This window comes from Ovis canadensis, chromosome 26 (assembly GCF_042477335.2).
Source record: "Ovis canadensis isolate MfBH-ARS-UI-01 breed Bighorn chromosome 26, ARS-UI_OviCan_v2, whole genome shotgun sequence".
NCBI classification, from domain to species: Eukaryota; Metazoa; Chordata; class Mammalia; order Artiodactyla; family Bovidae; genus Ovis; species Ovis canadensis.
The window spans coordinates 48490315-48509840 of NC_091270.1; the positions used below are offsets into that span (position 1 = coordinate 48490315).

At 48.4% G+C, this 19526-nt stretch overlaps 1 protein-coding gene across 2 annotated transcripts in view; it reads right to left on the reverse strand.

Annotated features, from left to right (window-relative positions):
* Positions 1-10567, reverse strand: part of RAB11FIP1 (RAB11 family interacting protein 1) — a 35139-nt gene extending 24572 nt beyond the window's left edge. The window contains exon 1 of one of the 2 annotated variants that reach the window (XM_069573363.1): positions 10101-10567. In XM_069573363.1, the coding sequence (XP_069429464.1) occupies positions 10101-10477 (377 nt within the window). In that variant the 5' untranslated portion in view covers positions 10478-10567. The remainder of the gene's footprint in view (positions 1-10100) is intronic. The other variant, XM_069573362.1, reaches the window with a different exon arrangement.
* Between the last annotated feature and the right edge of the window lie 8959 nt (positions 10568-19526).

A 19526-nucleotide genomic window follows, 5' to 3' on the forward strand; every position in this document is an offset into this window, starting at 1 on the left:
TGACCCTCAGAACTCTTCAGAACTTCTACAGAGGTGGGAGAGAGAAGAAACAGAGAGTCCCCAAATGATTTCAGGCACATGCCAAGATGACCTAACTGGCTGAAGTGTAAGGATCAAGGCATATTTTCTAAGTTGAAAGCAATACTCCACTCCTTGTAGGTAAAGACTACAGGAAATAACCAAGCATCAATATTTTAAGATTTGCTAAGAATTAGAAAAATTGACACATTTATAAACAGGCAGTCTGCCACTCCTCCTATCATCTAGTTACCAATGTTCTACTTGACCATATCGTAAAAAGCCACAAATGTTAATGTTCTAACACCAGATCGGGTATCTTGCCTTTTGCCTCAAGGATTTCTTTGGAAGGAATGATGCTAAAGCTGAAACTCCAGTACTTTGGCCACCTCATGCGAAGAGCTGACTCATTGGAAAAGACTCTGATGCTGGGAGGGATTGGGGGCAGGAGGAGAAGGGGACGACAGAGGATGAGATGGCTGGATGGCATCACTGACTCGATGGACGTGAGTCTGAGTGAACTCCGGGAGTTGGTGATGGACAGGGAGGCCTGGCGTGCTATGATTCATGGGATCGCAAAGAGTCGGGCACAACTGAGCGACTGAACTGAACTGAACTGAATGTATTTTATGTGATCTGCCAAAGAAGGGTCTCCGTGGGGTCCTTTGTCACTCAGGCACAGAGACCCTTAAGGATGGAAAAAGGAAATGAGATGGTCTGGTTCACCACCCCCTGGCCAGGACAAAAGAAACAAACTTCAGCACAGTAGACATCAAAGAGCTTTCGGTCCTCTCTCAGCCCCCCAGACAGACTCACACTTCTTTCCTTGGGAACCCCTGGTGGGGAGGGTGTATGTTAGTCACTCAGTTGTGTCCAACGACTCTTTGTGACCCCACGGACTGGGGACTCTTTGTGACCCCACGGACTGGGGCCCCGCCAGGCTCCTCCATCCATGGGATTCTCCAGGCAAGAATACTGGAGTGGGTTGCCATTCCCTTCCCCAGGGGATCTTCCCGCCCCAGGGATCGAACTTGGGTCTCCCGCATTGCAGGCAGAATCTTTACCATCTGAGCCACCAGGGGAGACTCTGCTTCCTGGTGGGGAAGCAGAGCATCTGACTCATCTGGTTATCAAGGCGAGTCCCAAGGAAGAGGGGAAAAGAAAACACATACTGAGAGCATTTCAAAATCCAGTTCTAACAACAAACTTCAGTAAGAATGCCCAGTGCTGTGGGAGGCGGCTCCCTTGAAGAAACAGCCCTGGGGCCCACCTGTCCCTCACATAGGACATGGTACTCCGGATTACAAGAGGCCTTTTCAGACCAGGCCTTCTGGAGGCCGTGGTGGCTCTCCCTGGGCTAGCCACATCTCTTTTAATAAACAAGAAGTTTAAAAATGAAGCGTGCAGCCGTCACACCTCTAGAAAGTTTTTCTGGCATTTCTTATAAAACCTGTTCCCTCAGCTCCACTAGGGAGGGCAGCGTTCAGGAAAAGACACTTAATTCCAGCTGCCTTTTTTCTCCCCATGGGCACATTCCTAAATGTGTCCTTCAGGGACACCCTGGAGACGAAAGCCCTTGATTTCTCTCTAACAGATTATCTACACGCCTCTCTCTGCAGGAAAGGAATTTCTCATCTCATTAGTGCCTAAAAGCGGCTCCTTTGCCAAAGGCACCAGCGAGCCCCCGAGCTGCAGGTGACCTGCTTCTCTGGTGCTAAGCAAGCCAGACCCCAAGTTCACACCGAGGCCACCCTTCATTTCTAATCTACTCGGCTAAATGTAAGATGGCTTAAAACTCAGCTTTCAAAAACCGAAGATCATGGCATCTGGTTCCATCACTTCATGGCAAAACAGAAGGGGAAAAAGTGGAAACAGTGACAGATTTTATTTTCTTGGGCTCCAGAATCACTGCAGATGGTGACTGCAGCCATGAAATTAAAAGACGCTTGCTCCTTGGAAGAAAAGTTATGAGAAACCCAGACAGCATATTACAAAGCAGAGATATCACTTTGCTGACAAAGGTCCAAATAGCTAAAGCTATGGATTTTCCAGTAGTCATGCATGGATGGATGTGAGAGTTGGACCATAAAGAAGGACGAGGGCGGCCGAAGAATTGATGCTTTCAAACTGTGGTGTTGGAGAAGCCTCTTGAGAGTCCCTTTGGACTGCAAGATCAAACCTGTCAATCCTAAAGGAAATCAACCCTGAATATTCATTGAAAGGATTGATGCTGAAGGTGAAGCTCCAAAACTTTGGCCACATGATGTAAAGAGCTGACTCACTGGAAAAGACCCTGATTCTGGGAAAGATTGAAGGTGGGAGGAGAAGGGGGAGACAGAGGATGAGATGGTTGGATGGCATCACCGACTCAATGGACATGCAACTGAGCAAACTCCGAGAGTTGATGGTGGACGGGGAGGCTTGGGGTGCTGCAGTCCATGGGGTTGCAGAGTTGGGCACGACTGAGCAACTGAACGACAACAACAAATTTTTGAAATTAGAGCACTAATATTAAACTTCTTGTTTATTACAAGAGATGCGGCTACCCTGGGGAGAACCACCACGGCCAACAGAAGGCCTGGTCTGAAAAGGTCTCTTGTGATTCTCTTGTGATCCTCTTGTGAGTACCGTGTCCTGTGTGAGGGACAGGCTGTTTCTTCAAGGGTGCTGCCTCCCACAGCACCAGGCTGTGGGGTTTCCTCTTACACGAAAGGAACTCTTCATTCTTACTGAAGTTTGTTGTTAGAATAGGATTTTGAAATGCTCTCGGTATATGGGTTTTCTTTTTTCCTCCTTGGGACTCACCTTAACCAGAAGAGTCAGATGCTCTGCTTCCCCACCAAGAAGCAGAGTCTTCCCTGGTGGCTCAGACGGTAAGGATTCTGCCTGCAATGCGGGAGACCCAGGTTCGATCCCTGGGTCGGGAAGATCCCTTGGAGAAGGGAATGGCAACCTACTCCAGTATTCTTGCCTGGAGAATCCCATGGACAGAGGAGCCTGGTGGGGCCCCAGTCTGTGGGGGTAGAAGTGTTTAACAAAGATTAAACACTTCTCCACATCCCACTGGCAAATGACCGCCTGCCCTATGTCTCCAAGGACTGTAACCACTTACTTGCCCGTTCAGAGATGTCAGAACACCTGGGCTGGGTCACACAGCAAATGAAGAGATGGAAGTGGGCCCTGGACAAGGGGAAAGAGGGCCAGCTGGCCTGGTCTCCTGCTGGGCCAGCTGCGGCACGAGGTCCGACCTAGGACACCTTCAGGGAAGCACAACCCGCTCACCAAGTATTTCCACACAGATGCTGGTTTTCTTCAAAGGCTGATCAAGGTTCTGGTTGTTAACCCTGCTGGAATTCAAAGGCCCTGAGGCTTAGAGATCCAAGTAGGTTCTGAACCAAAGGCCACCCAGGGCCTGGTTGTGAGATGAAATAAGGCCTTAAATGCCTCATCTAGAGCTAAACCACGGCCAGCATCCTTCCCAATGTACAGGGTGAGAAGCAGCTTTCTCAGACATAGAGCAATTAAAAACCAGAGCAGCGAAATGGAGACCAAAGATTCTTGTCCAGGGGGATGGAAGGATGATGTCAGCAAATACAGGTTGGAGCTGATGACAGTTTAATAAGCACGTGTATTGTTTTTAATGTCATCATAACATTTTTAAGTTAATAACTACAATTAAAATGACAGAGATACTATTTATAAAAAACCTTCCTCTGATGGTGGTTGTAGATATACAACAGAGGTCTTTGTAACCAAAGGGAAGTTAAGCCAAACAAGGCTCTTTTGTACATTCACCTTCCCCTGATGAGAAAAACCTTTACATGGTTGGAATGGTTGACTTACTTGCCTCCAAAGCTGTGTTTTTCATTGACGGGTTTACTTCCCTTCGTGTTGTGTATCATTTATTTTTTCTTTTCTTGGTCCTCTGTTCCTTGTGGCAGTGACTCCACCCGCCGTGTTGGTGCAACCGGTGAGGTCACATCAGTTACGCTATTACAGAACAAAGACTTGGCCTGTGCTAAAACTGCAAACACTTCAGGACACACATGTACACGCCCTGGTTTCGATGGGGTTTCCTACTCATTTGCTCCAACTCATTTGCTCCAACGGAAGACTCGACACACAGGCATCATGGCCTATGTTGTCTTTGCCAAGACATGTTGACCTCACTCTTGTATCACGGTGACTGCTGGGGAAAGCAAGCCGTCACCGTTTCCTGGTTCACGTTCAACAGCAAGTTCTCCTTATTTTATTTGTTCGTTCTTATCACTTCCTCTCACTCTCCCCCACCCACATCCAATCCACCACCAGTAAGGCCACCTGAACCTCGGAAATATTTCTGAAAGCCACTCACCTCTGTCCGTGCCCACGCCTGTCACCCTACTCCTGCCAGAGCCTCCCAGCCCACCTGTCAGGTTCCAGGCTAAACCTGCTCCAAATCTGCTCTACATCAGATAGCCAGACTTTCATAAACTGGATCACGTCACCCCTCTGCTTTCAACGCTCAGCGGTTTCCATTGCTCTTAAAGGAGGCCCGGCCTTCCTCTTCAGCCTCAACCTAGGCAACCTCTCCAGCTTCCCAGGTCTTCCTGCCTCAGGGCCCTGCACAGGCTGCTCCCCTTCCTCTACTTTTCACTGGAAAAATTCCTCCAGGTCTCTGCCTCAGAGAGGCCATCTGCAATCTTTGCTCTTTTCTCTTATGATACCCTGCTCTCTTCCTCTACCACACTCATCGCAGCACAAGATTACTCATCTTTGTGTTCATCTGTGTTCAGTCGCTAAGTTGTGTCTGACTCTTTGAGACCCTGTGGACTGCAGCACACCGGACTTGTCTGTCTTTCACTATCTCCCAGAGTTTGCTCCAATTCATGTCCATTGAGTCGGTGATGCCATCCAACTATCTCATCCTCTGTCACTCCCTTATATTCTTGCCCTCAATCTTTCCCAGCATCAGGGTCTTCTCCACTGAGTCAGCTTGTCGCATCAGGTGGCCAAAGTATTAAAGCTTCAGCTTCAGCATCAATCCTTCCAATGAATATTCATGGTGTGTTTACTGTCTATCTCCCCAGAAGGCTCTGGGCTTCCTGAAAGCAGGGATCACTGTTTATGCTGTCTACCCAGTGCCTCAAAAATAGTAGGTATTAAAAAATAATTACTAAAAGTATGGATGAACTTTAAAAACAAGGGGGAGAAAGGCAGTGAGAACTTTCCGCATTGCTAACTGAATGCCTTGTAAATGAAATCACCATCAAATCATATCACAAAAAGCACACCTTTCACATCACAGGAACCGTGACTGTGATGCACCCTCCCCTTTTGAGTCACTCCATTCCCCCGCTGTGAACAGGCTGGAGTTACTTCTTCCAGAGCCCATAGATCACCCGTCCTGGACACTGAGCTATCAGTTTCCTATACTGGGTGGGAGGGGCCTCTGCCAGTTTGGAGGTGGGAGGGTTTCCAATAAAGCCCCAATGTCATCTTTAAGACGAATCTCAAAAAAAACAGAAATACTTAACCAGTAACAGCATTGCTCAAATTTTCCAGTCCGTTACAAAAAGCCGAAAAGTGCTTAGGAAACCCAGAGGTATTCTATAAGTGCAAACACTGACGGCTCAGAGTTGTGAAGCTGAGATCTCTGTGCTCATCTGCAACTTCTCTGCCTCCCACTCTCCCAGAAAAACAATGGTCTCACCTTTCTTCTTAATCACCTGAATTTCCTTTGGTAACATATTACACCATCTTACTACACTTACAGTTCTTCAAAATGTCTAATCTTTACAGTATCCAAATCCGTTCATATGCAACCAAATTCTCTTTTGAATCTTTGAGAAAGATGAGAAAATGACCCTCCATCTTTCACTCTCTCTCCATATCTGAAAGGCTATTGTGGTATCAAATTTCATCCTATCTGGTTACACAATGGCCTTCCAGTCACCAGCCTCAATATTTATTTTAATCTGTCTTTAAGCGATTACTGCCCCCATTTTTATTGCTGTTGGTATTCTTAAAAGATGCTTGGTTTTGAGTTTGGTGTTTTTGGTCCAATCTAGGACCCTTAGCTACTCAAGACCAGACAGCAGAGGAGACCACATGTTGATCCCCTTACTCTGCCTCTCAGAGTCATGTCTGTTTCATGATCACGGGACTTAACTGATTTCCATTTAACCAAAGCTCAGCTGAGACCACAGAGAAGTATGGATGAGTCTGCCCTCTGTATCCACAGGTCCTCAGATTCAACCAAAATATAAATATCTCAAAAATATTCAAGAAAAAAAACTCTAGAAAACTCCAAAAAGCAAAACTTGGATTCATGCACTGGCAACTATTTATATAGCATTTCCATGGTATTTACAACTACTTACAAGAAGCCTGCCATGCTGCAGTCCATGGGTTTGTAAAGAGTTAGACACAACTGAGCCACTGAACGACATGGCATATATATCATATTAGGTATTATAAGTAATCTAGAGATGATTTAAAGTATACAGGAGGATGTACAAAGGTTATACACAAATATGAAGCCATTTTATATAAGGGGCTTCAGCATCCACAGATTGTGGCATTGGTGGGGGAGCTGGAACCACTCACCCTTGGATATGAGGGACAATGCATTAATATCAGTGCAAAATCAGTTTATTTTGATTTCTTCTTACCTAAAGGGGCCACGCACTCTTCCCTATTAAGTGGATCGTATCTATATGTCCATCTCTGTCTAGTGTTTTAAAGATATGTATTATCACACTGCAGCCATGAAATTAAAAAACACTTACTCCTTGGAAGAAAAGCTATAACCAACCTAGACAGCATATTAAAAAGCAGAGACATTACTTTGCCAACAAAGATCCATCTAGTCAAAACTACGGTTTTTCCAGTAGTCATGTATGGATGTGAAAGTTGGACCATAAAGAAAGCTGAGTGCCAAAGAATTGATGTTTTTAAACTGTGGTGTTGGAGCAGACTCTTGAGAGTCTCTTGGAAGGCAAGGAGATCCAACCAGTCCATCCTAAAGGAAATCAGTCCTGAATATACATTGGAAGGACTGATGCTGAAGCTGAAACTCCAATACTTTGGCCATCTGATGCAAAAAAATGACTCAGTGGAAAAGACCCTGAGGCTGGGAAAGATTGAAGGCGGTAGGAGAAGGGGATGACAGAGGATGAGATGGTTGGATGGCATCACCAACTCTGTGGACATGACTTTGAGTAAGCTCCGGGAGTTGGTGACGGTCAGGGAAGCCTGATGTGCTGCAGTCCATGGGGTCGCAAAGAGTCAGACAAAGCTGAGCGACTGAACTGAACTGAACTGATCATCACCCTAATCTGAGGTTGGCAAAATCTGAGTCATTACAAAAGCATATTCTCTTGATTCCAAATATGTGATATGTGGGGTCTTATTAAGAGAACAAATGAAAATATCAGCACAGTTAGCTCTTAACACCTTGAGTTTTAACTTCTGAATGGCAACTGTTTTCTGTAAAGATTAACATACATGCAGACACGCGCGCGCACACACACATAAAACTACAGGCCAAGATATGAGCTTTTCTTTTGATTTTGATTTTAATGTCTAAGGTAAAGTCAAGCCATTAATAACCATTCAAATGATCCTCCTAGCCCAACCAGTTTCTTTCTGTTAAACTTCCACCTAACAGTGTATATCTCATGCTGCAAATCGCAGCTATCTTGAGCACCCGAGTGACGTAGCAGGATATCAGACAGGCCTGGTTTAACTGAGTTCCCCCAGCATTTTGGAAAGTCCCAGGAAGCGACAGATGGAAAGCTTGCGATTCTGCCTACTGCTGGAGGAGCGAAGAAGGCTTCCTTTGTAGTTATTAAAAAATCAGCTAAGCACGGTTTTCCTACAAGCTGATATTGTGACTAAGTGGTCACAAGCTCATATAACAGGGACAGGAGTAATCACCAAGGTTTAGAATTACATCAGAGAGGATGAGAAAAATGAAGGCGCAGAGACTGAACCCTTCCTGAAATAGGGAACTTTGGGAGGTTTTCGTTCCTCCCAAAGCAGTAACAGGACCTTTTGAATCTACACATGGGGTTCCATTAATCCAGGAATCCAGAAACATCTTATAAATATCAGCTAAGTCTGGCCACAAGCTCCATCTGTACATGGGGAAACTTGGGTATTTAGAGACGGAGCATCCTGAAGCCCAACAATGAGTCAGGGCCAGAGTGGGCACCAGACCCAGAGATCTGGAATCCCTATCTCTAGCAGGGAGATCCAATCTACTTTTCAAGGGAATAAGAAGAAACAGATGGTAGAGACAGACATGATATCCACACATTTGGGATGGGACAAGGCAAAGGACAGTAAATCCAAGGCCCCAAATGTCATTTAATCAAGCAGAAAGTTAGGACTGCTTCAGCCCCTGGTCAGCAAAGATGCTGCTGCTCACCTTACAGCTTGTAAGCTGATGCCACAAAAATACCCCATCCATCCTCACCTCTAGGCTCTCCCTTTTTATCTGATTCGAGCTCAGAAATGCCTGTTGATCTTTGGCTGGATAAAGGAAGCAGTGATAACATTTGCAAGAACCTACAGAAAAGAGAGTCTGGTAACATCAAATCTTCTGGCTCTTCCTGCTTCCTCCCCAAGGGAAAGTTAAAATACCATGTATATCTAAAACATACAGCGTGAATCAGAGTGCTTCATAAACCACAGAAATTAGGTGATAACATGACTAGCATATTTAAGGTCCAGCAAAGCAACCAATTAAGCTAAGCGAGGCTGTGTGTGTGTGTGTGCTCAGTCATGTCCAACTTTTGTGGGACCCCACGGACTGTAGTCCACCAGGCTCCTTTGTCCATGGGATTTCTGGGCAAAAATACTGGAGTGGGTTACCATTTCCTTCTCTAGGGGATCTTCCCCACCCAGGGACAGAACCTGCATCTCCTGCCTTGGCAGGTGAATTCTTTACTGCTGAACCAGAGAGGAAGCTCTAAGGGAGGCTAGCTCTGGGTATACCAGATGAGCATAATCAAATGTTCCATTCCAAACACTGAGAGAACACAAACCGGTAACAGTTCAGAATGCACAGGGGTTTGCTTTGCTTTCCCTAAAGGAGTGTGATACCCTAACACAAACATCGTAAGGAGGGAGGGGAGCTACAGGTGGGCAGCCATCCTGCCCCCTCAACCCCCTCCCCGCCCCACTCAGTAGGACCAGAGAGAACTTTGCAAACTCCAGAGCGAAATAAGGCCTACTTTTCAGTTCAACCTGGCCAACCGCAGGCCCTGGTTCCAGCCATCACTGGGAAATCCTTACTAATTTGGGGCCGAGGGCAAAAATGGTTAGTGTATTTCAGCCTGAAAGTTAAGACCAAACTGTTCTAGCATTCCTAGAGGAGAGGAAGGAGGGAGGGGCAAATTCTCCCGATCGACCCTTAAGGCGTTGGTGAGAAGGGGGTAGGGGATAGCCCTCGCTGGACAGCCCCCGTTCCCCTTTCCCCACCCCTCACCCACACCCACCCAGCACAAAAACGCCCCCAGCTCGGCCCCTGAGCGAGGCTCTAGGGCTTTGGTGTCAGTGGATCTAACTGCTCCAGTTGGTTTTCCCAGCGCCCCGGCCCAGCCATTCACAGCTCGATGTCCAGTACAATGAAATACCCAGGAGGCTTTACACGTAAGCTGATGCCTACATCAAATATACACAGCTACTCAGCTAATAAGAGGAATTCGTCAGCCCACACATAGTTTCAATTCATCAAAAATTCATGAAGTGATTACTAAATGCCAGACGCTGAGCTCCGTCCAGCAGATTCAAAAAAAAAAAAAAATCCCCAAGTACCGGAACCCACCTACTGGGAGAGCCGGGGCAGGCCAGCCCAAGAAGAAGCAGCTAGGCGAGAATCCTAGAACCGGCCGAGCGGGTGGGAGGATTGGGGGGAGGGATTCGGGAGAGGGGGATTGGGGGGAGGGATGGGGGGTGGGGGGTCCCCCTCTGCAAAGGCGTGGCCCCGGCTGTCCCCTTGGGGAGACACATTCTGCAAGGGTCTCGGCGCTCCGGCCAGGCTTCGTGCTCGCTCCGCCCGTCTCCCCGCGCTCGCCACCCGCCCGCACACTCACTGGGTCCTCCGGCGGCCCTGGTCCTGGTGCAGCCCCCGCAGGTCCACCTCGGCGCGGCCCAGGAACTTGTCGAGGCCGAGCAGCGCGCGGTGCAGCACGGTGAGCTGCAGGGTGGCGGCGGCGGCGGGCGCGGCCTCAGCCGACAGCAGCGGCGGCAGCTCGAAGGTGGCCTCTTCGCGCCACACGGGCGCGCCCAGGCTGCGCTCCGACACAGAGGTGGCGTACTTCTCCTTGCCCACCTGGATCACCGCGTACGCGTCGCTCGTGCCCCCGGGACCCTTGGCCCTCAACCCCCGCGCCTGCAATACCGTCACCTGCACGTGCGTCGGGGACCACACGGCCCCGGGGCCCCGGCCCGCCGAGGCTGCCAGGGACATGGTGACGGTTCTGCGACCCAACCGAAAAGTAAGGAGGTGATAGCCGCGACCGGCGGCCTCTACCGCCCGCCCCAGTCGCCGCGGCCTCTTTAAGGCTTCCGGTCACGCCCCCTCGGTGCCCCGCCTCAGCCAGGCCCCGCCCACCGCCCCACCTGCAGGACCTGGCCGACTCCGCCCCTTAGGGCCCGGGTTGGGCCGCGCGGGCGGGGGCGGGCCTTGGAGACTTCTACCCTAAGGGGTGGTTGGTTGTGTTCGGTTCACTCTCAGTCGTGTCCGATTCTGCGACCCCATGGACTGCAGCAGCACGGGCGTCCCTGTCCATCACCAATTCCCGGAGCTTGCTCAACTCCTGTCCGTGCAGTCGGTGATGCCCAGAGTTGATGCTAAGAGGTGGAAAGGTGTCCCCAACGGCCAAAGGTCGCCCAGCCCAACCGGATCTGGCCGGAGCAGCGATTAGGCGAGGCAGACCTCATTTCCAGTCTGGTCTTGCCCTCTGGCAGGTGTTTGGCTTTGTACAGATTCCTTAGTTACCTTTGGGTCTCAGTTTCTTTATCTGTAAAATGAGAGAGCAACCACCTCAGAGATTGCTGTTAAAAAAAAAAAAAAAACAGTCATGTTACCTGGCACAGGGCGAGTTCTCGATAAATGTTAGATATGAGGATGAGTGGTAAAGTATCCGTATGCAGTGCAGGAGACGCAGGTTCGATCCCTGGGTGGGGAGGATCCCCTGGAGCAGGAAATGGCAACCCACTCAGTATTCCTGCCTGGGAAATCCTATGGACAGAGGAGACTGGAGTCCAAGGGGTCGCAAATGTGTCGGACACGACTTAGCGACTAAAGAACGAAAACAATGCGAGCGACTGCGAAGGCGATCCCAGATTCCTTGCTCTTCCTACTTTGGCCGCTGGGGCCATTACTCTGGGGGAAAGTCGGTCCGGGGAGGGTGTCAGGTGGGTGGCAATTGATGAGGATGTTCTGAAGCCCTGAAAAGGGGAAGCAGGGGGCACCTGTGGTGGCTTGGGAGCGTTCTACTTTGCCCTACCCTCACCAAATAAGGTGAGGCCGAGAGGCTAAGTCAGGGAAGGGGACTAAAGGAGGAACTGGAAATGGGATTGCCACACGGACCTCCTCGGGAGCAGAGGCCCTCCCTCCACCCCCACCCGCGCAGTTCCCCATTTCTCCTCGCTGGACCCTCTGCAGTCTCTCCTCGCTCTTTAACCCTGGGCTCTCGATCAGGCACTTCCTGGTTCGCAGTTTCCTTTAGATTGGCGATTCCCTTCATTTCCAATATCCTGGGGACTCAAGTATCTATTGAGCATCAGATTGCAGAGGTCGCAGAAGGTTTTTAGATTTTAGAGTTAAGGAAAGGCCCAGAAGTGATTTGTTCAAGGCCCTACAGCAGAACCAGGACTAGAGCCCGGGGTGTCTGACTCCCATCCAGTGTGTCTGCTGTATCCCTTACTTCTCCCAGATCCTCAGAACCCGGATCTTGGACTGCTGTCTGTAGGCTCCTTTCCTCTTGAGCCACACTGCACATTGCCTGCTGGGAATTCTGCAACATTACCTCCCCATCAACTGCCTTAACCTCAGACTTAACAGATATTCAAGGCATTCCTATGTGGGCCCCACCCTGATTCCCTCTCCTCTATCTCCTGAATAAACTGTAGCCCAGATAAACTTCCCGCTTCAGCCATTTACTCACTAGGCTGGCCCACGGCTGCCCGGCACACCTCTCTCTCTGGCCAACCCACATCCTATCCACTGCAAAGCTTCACTCAGGTTTCTCCAAGCTTTTTCTTCCAACAGTCCTCTTCAGGGCAGAACCAGGTGGTGACTTGTCTCCTCCAGCAGAAACCTGGACACACAGTAGGTATTCAGGAAGTGCTACAAAATTGAAGAGTTGGCAAGTTATGCCAGTCAACCATGTTGTGCTTGCTTTTTACCATGTAAGAAATTAAAAGATGGGGACTTCCCTGGTGGTCCAGAGGCTAAGGCTCTTGCTGCAAATGCTGGTGGCCTGGGTTTGATCCCTGGTCAGGGAACTAAATCCTGCATGCCACAACTAAAGATCAAAGATCCTGCTTGCTGCAACTAAGACCTGGTGCAGCCAAATAAATAAAAATTTTTTAAAAAGAAAGAGAAATTAGAAGACAGACATTTTGCCTCAGGTTTCCTCCTGAGAGGTGCTACAGTGTGGGAAAGGACTATTTAGTACATTGTAAATGTTTAACGGTGATCGGAAGGGGAAAGGAAAGGAGGTACCAGCCATCTAAGAGGCAGGAAAACCTAGCAGAACTCTGTTGTTTTAGTGCCATTTCCCCTGTGTGACAATCTGTTAACCTCATTCAACCTCGTGGCTCCATTCATTACTTTAAAGATTTATTGAGAACTTACTTGGCACCCAGCATGTGCTGGGTGCTACTGACTGAGAGCACACAGTCCTTTCAATGAGTCCTGGTCCCTCAGCTGCTGCTGCTGCTAAGTCGCTTCAGTTGTGTCCGACTCTGTGCGACCCCATAGACGGCAGCCCACCAGGCTTCCCCGTCCCTGGGATTCTCCAGGCAAGAACACTGGAGTGGGTTGCCATTTCCTTCTGCAACGCATGAAAGTGAAAAGGGAAAGTGAAGTCGCTCAGTTGTGTCCGACCCTCAGCGACCCCGTGGACTGCAGCCTTCCAGGCTCCTCCACCCATGGGATTTTCCAGGCAGGAGTACTGGAGTGGGGTGCCATTGGTCCCTCGGCACACCCTGATAAATGCTGTAAAGGGAGTCCTGTATCCATAAAATGCTTAGGGTATTTTGAGAAGGTCGTGATTTCTCTAAGCTAGTGCATTTTTTTTAATCGTAGTTTTTTACAATGTTGTGTTAATTTCTATTGTACTGGGAAGTAATTCAGTTATACACACATTCTTTTAAAAATAGTCTTTGTTATGGTTTATCGTAGAGTATTGAACATAGTTCCTCATGCTACACAGCAGGACCTTGTTTATCCATTCTAGATATAATAGCTAACATGTATATAGTCAATTGATTTTTATGAAGGAAGTAACATTGAGCTGGGCCCTAAAGGAGATGGCAGATTTGACAGGCAGAGAAGGGAGCATGGAGGAAGGGCTTTTCAGGAGAGAACAGATAGTCAAAGCAAAAGTGTGGGGGCCAAGGTACCCCGCTGGGGCTGGACTGTGGGCTGCTTTAGGAGCACCCTGTGGATGGGTGAGGGAGATAAGACAGCCCTGATAGATCAGCCCAGATTGTGCAGACTGTGGACACCAGGCTAAGGAGTGTGCACAGAGTGCTGGACCAGGTGAGCAGGCCTCCAGGGGACTTTGAGCAGTGGCGTGATCAGCCCGTAAGGCAGTTATGAGCAGAAGCAGCCCAGCAGCCAATAGCAGAGCAGGTCACAGCCAGATACCTGCCTTTGGGACTTCCTGCCTCTGGCTGTATTTCACCCCACCTCTGATCCATCCATGGAGACGATTCTAAGTTGTGGGCGCGTGCCCGTCACACAGATGTGTCTGACTCTGCCACCCCATGGACTGCAACCCGCGAGGCTTCTCTGTCCATGGGATTTTCCATGGCAAGACTACTGGAGTGGGTTGCCATTTCCTCCTTCGGGAGATCTTCCCAACTCAGGGATCAAACCCCTGTCTCCTGCACTGGCAGATGGGTTCTTTACCACTGAGCTACCTGGGAAGCCGGTTGTACTGATTTAATAACTCATACCATGCTCCCCTCTGGTTGCCCTGCCTATCCCCTGCTCCCCTACATTGCACCTGGACAAAGAGATTTGACATCAAAACTGACCCTGATAGTCAAGATTTTCATATCCGGCCTCCCCTCCTCCCCCACCCTCATGAGGTTACAGCCGCCCCCCACAGGAGACAGAATCAAGAATGAAACCCAGCAGGACAGCCCCACAGGCTGAGTAGGACTCCGAAGCATCGCTTCCCTTCAGGGAAAAGAGTCGAGGACAGAGAGAGGGGGTGGGGGAGGGGAGGAGAAACCTGATGACCTCATGTGTTTGGGTTTCTGTCAGACACAAATAGTCTCTGTGGTTAAACAGAAGCGGGAGGCTGGGGGAGAAGAGGGCAGCCTGGCTACCCCCTAAAACTCCCCTCAAGATCCTTCTCTCTAGACGCCGGACACAGGCAGGGGTTAACACAGAGGAGGGGGCCTCATGGGAGGCCGGAGTTGGAAACCCATCAGAGGAGAGATGTCAAGAGGTCCAGCCCAGGGTGTGCTTCGGAGCTGGCTTCCTGCCCTCCACATGCCTCGGGGTGACTTACTCCCCTCCTCCAGGCTGAGCGCATTGTCGATCAAGGCCATCCAGAGTCCAAGAGGCTGTCTTCCTCCAGCTTAATAGACCCAGAGTCCAGGTGTGGAGGCGAGGGCCCCAGCGACAAGAGCAAGGCTGGCGTCAGGCCTGTGCCCCCCCAGTCCCCGGCCCGCTGACCCCTGGCCGGCTCACTGGATTCCCCAAGTGTTTGTAAACACCTCCCACGCCCGCCCGGGTGTGGAGGAGGGTTGGCTGCTCTTCCCTCTCACCCCGCCTGCCCTGGTGCTCTGAAGGGGAGAGGAAGGCGGTTCAACAGACAAGGTGCCTGGCAGGTTGGACTGGCCGGGTCAGCCGCTTGTGTTCCTAGAGCAGCAGAGCAGAGAGGCCTGGGGCCTCTCCCTGGGCAGCGCCAGGCTTTGCAATGGGTCTCCAGCACAGATCTGCTCTTCCGCTCGGCTGGAAGGCTCTCTCTTTGTAAGACATTGTGCAGGTCCGGGCCAGGTGGGAGGCAGGGCCTGGGAACCACAATCGTCACCACCCTGTTAACTTCAGTCTCCCCCTCACCCCCAACTCCTGTCCCCTCAGCAGCAGGAGCACGACCTCAGAAGTCGTCCTGGGGACCTTAGATGCGCCAAGGTGCTTGCCCCCCACGGAGGATGAGGCAGGGGCTGGCAGGGCTGTGGGTCTTTCTCCTCCACCTCAGTCTCTGGGGTGTGGCGACAGCCGTCCACACACATGACTCACGCCCTGGGCGCTGCCCAAACAGCCCTCTGGCTTCTCCTGCCCACTCGGTGGACAGAGTTTCCTTCAGAGAAGCAAGCGCCCTTCCTGGAGTCAGTGAGCACCACACTCAGGCTCTTTTCCCTGTGCCCAGGGGCTGGGAGGAGGTTGAAACCATGGCCAAAGTACCATTTCCCTCCAATCTCCACGACAGTGGTACTTGGTTTAACAAAGCTTGCCTCACCGATAAAGCAAACGTATAGCGTTTCCAACTTGTCAGGTCCCTTCAAAAGAGGCCCCCAGACCCCGCCGCTGAAAGGCTACGAGGAATGTCCAGCCCTCCCCTTCCCTCTTTCTGCACAAAGCTTTCTTTCCCTCCTGCCTTTTCTGCCCACACGAAGGCATGCAGGATCTTGGTGCCCAACCAGGGATTGAACCCCTGCCCCCTGCAGTGAAGTGTGGAGTCTTAACTACTGGATCACCAGGGAATTCTCTCTAGCTTATTTCAGGGCTTCCCTCTGAGTACAGCACCAGGTTCCAATGAGTTTCTCTCCTTAAAAGCCTCCTGCTTCCTGGCCCCCATCATACATACCTCTTACAGAGCTCTGTGCCTCTTTGGGAAATCCTATTCCTTACCCATCCTAAGATGTGTAACACCACTCCTAAGTCTGAATCATGCACCCTGGAGTAGCATTCCCACCCCAACTATCCACACTCCAGGTCTGGAGGATGCCTTTAGCCAGGAAGCGTAGTGACACTAAACTCTTAGAGAACAGTTGGGGAAACAAATTACAAAATAGTCTGTTCCATGGCACAATCAGATCCTCCAATTCAAGTTTTCTTCAAAACCTTTTGGACCAGAAATACATACACATGTCCCTTAAACAGACATTCCTGAGAGAGGGTACCACCTAAACCCATAATGAGAATGAAAATATTGTCATAACCATTCATAATTCTAATATACATATGTATTAAAATCTAATATATTCATGAAGGGCTTCCCTGATAACTCAGTCAGTAAAAGAATTTGCCTGCAATGCAGGAGACCCCGGTTCGATTCCTGGGTTGGAAAGATTCCCCTGGAGAAAAGAAAGGCTACCCACTCCAGTATTCCGGCCTGGAGAATTCCATGGCCAGTCCATGGGGTCGCAAAGAGTCAGACACAACTGAGCGACTTGCAACAACAATATTCGGGAAATGAAAGAAAGATGCTTATATAACATAAGAACAGATTTTTTTTTTTGCTTGCTTGTTTTCTATTTTTTTTAACTTTTTATTTTGTATTGGGGTATAGCCAGTTAACAAACAATGTTGTGATAATTTCAGGGGAACAATGAAGAGACTCAGCCATACATACACCTGAATGCATTCTTCCCCTCCCATCTAGGCAAGAACAGATTTATTTTATTTTAGCCACACCTCATGGCATGTGGGATCTTAATTCCTCACCCAGGGATTGAACCTGGCTCCCCTGCATTGGAAGCAAACTCTTAACCACTGGACCGCCAAGTAAGTCCCAGGAACAGATTTTTTAAAATAAACTTTATTATAACATTACAGCTGAGCTATAATCAAGGAAAGAAGAGGGAAATGTACTGTAAATGTTATACAGAGAAACATACAAAAAAGATGTCCAGCCTGGTGAATTTCACCACCCAGATCAGGACGCAGAACAGGGTCAGCCCCTGCGGAATGTCCTCTTGGCTCACCCCCAGTCACTTGGTGTCCTCCTTCCAAATGTAAGCATTACCCAGACTTCTGTCCCGCAGATCACTCTTGTTATTTTTTGAACATGACGTAAATGAGTCATACATTAGGTATTTATTTGGGGCCTGGCTTCTTTCAGTCAGTATTATGTTTAGGAAATTCACCAACGGTGTTCGTATAGCTGTCATGGGTTCATCTTTATTGTTTTGTAGTATTCCACGGTGTGACTATACCACAGTTTTTCATTCTACTGTTGAACTTCTGGCTTCCAGAACTGACAGCCAGAGAATAAATTACTAGAGCTTTAAGCCACCAAATGTGCAGCCACTGGAAACTAACACAGGCTTTGTTGCTGTTGTTGTTTAGTCATGTCCAGCACGATGCAACCCCATGGGCTATAGCCCACCAGGCTCTTCTGTCCCTGGGATTCTCCAGGCAACAGTACTGGAGCGAGCTGTCATTTCCTTCTCCAGGGGATCTTCCCGACCCAGGCATCCAACCTGCAGCTCCTGCATTGTCAGGTAGATTCCTTACCACTGAGTCACCTCCTCTAGTAGGAATAAATTCGCTGGACATTCTCGTATGTCTTTTGGTACATATGAGTAAACGTACACACACACCGAAGAATGCAATTGCTGGGTCACAGGGTGGATGTATGTTTAGCGCTAAGAGAGATTGCCAAATCATTTTCCAAAGTAGTGATACCAACTTGTACTCCCAGCCACAATGTCCGAGAGACCCAGTTTCTCTGCCTGTTTGTCAGCCTTCGTACTGTCAGTACTTTCCTACTTTGTCATTCTGGTGGGTGTGAAGTGGTTTTGATTTGTACTTTCCTGATGACTAAGGGGGTTGTGAGCTTGGTTATTGACCATTTGGATATGGTCTTTTGTGATATGCCTGTTCTTTATATATATATATATATATATATGTAAATTTTTAAATTTTATTTCTTTTTGGCTGCGCTGGGTCTTCGTTGCTGCTTGGACTTTTCTCTAGTTGCAGCAAGGGGGGCTACTCTCTCATTGTGATGTGTTGGCTTCTCATTGCAGTGGCTTCTCATTGCAGTGGCTTCTCTTGTTGCAGAGCAGGGGCTCTGGAATGTGGGCTCAGTAGTTGTGGCTCCCAGGCTCTAGAGCAGAGGCTCAATAGTTGTGGCACATAAGCTTAGTTACCCTGTGGCATGTGGAATCTTCCCAGATCAGGGATTGAACCCACGTCCCCTGCATTGGCAGACGGATTCTTTACCACTGAGCCACCAAGGAAGCCCTGCCTGTTTATTTCTTTCGTCCATTTTTCTTTTCAGTTGTCTGTCTTATTGATTTGTAGAATATATAATATATATATGTGTACACTATACCTTTGTAAAAAAAAAATCTAATGCAAATATTCCCTCCCACTCAATGGTTTCCCTTTTCACTCTCTTCGTGGTGTTTCTGGTGAACAGAGATTCTTACATTTAATGAAATCTGAGTTAACAATCTTTTATAGTTGGTGCTTTTGTATCCTATTTAAGAAATCTTTGCTGCCTCAGAGTCAGAAATATCAGCTCCTTTATAGTCCTCTAGAAGCTTTATTGTTTTACTTTCACTTTAAGTTAGCAGTCCATCTGAGATTAACTTTATTGTAAACATAATTTTTCAAAATAAAAAATGACTCATAGAGATATAAAAATGAACAAATGTTAAAGGTTTACTTAATGAATTAAGAAGGAAAAGTGGCAAGGTTTTTCAACCTGTTCCGAGGTGAATCAAGAAGAGACACGTGTACACATCAGGAATGCTTTAATAAACGTGCAAAACTGAAGCAAAACCAGTTTTTTTTTTAAGATTGAGGGTGTGTCCCTCCACCAGATAGAATTCATTTTCATGAGTTTTGTATTTCTATCAGTAATCTACAAGTTGCAGAGTTTCTGTTTGTTTGAAGAGGGATTTTACTTGGCCGAGCAACACAGCGTGCAGGATCTTAGTTCCCCAGCCAAGGATCAAGCCAGTTAGTTCCCCTGCAGAGGAATTGTCCAGTCTTAACCACTGGACCACCAAAGAACTCCCTCAGAGTTCTAAAACAGCCACCATAAAATCAAAATCAGATAACCCAGAGAAGATGTTACAGAAAATGCAGTTTTCCCTGAAGCACAAAATTTTCCCTACCAGATCGTATCAGATAGAGATCAATCTTCCATTGGTCTATTAGTCTATTGGTGGGGGGAGGTATTTTTATACATTTATTTATTTCATTGAATGAAAGATTATTTGAATTCTGTAGTGCTTTATAATTTTTAAAAGTTTCACACACATGATTTCATATAGTCCCATGATAACCCTTTTCTTAACCCTCTACCTTGTAG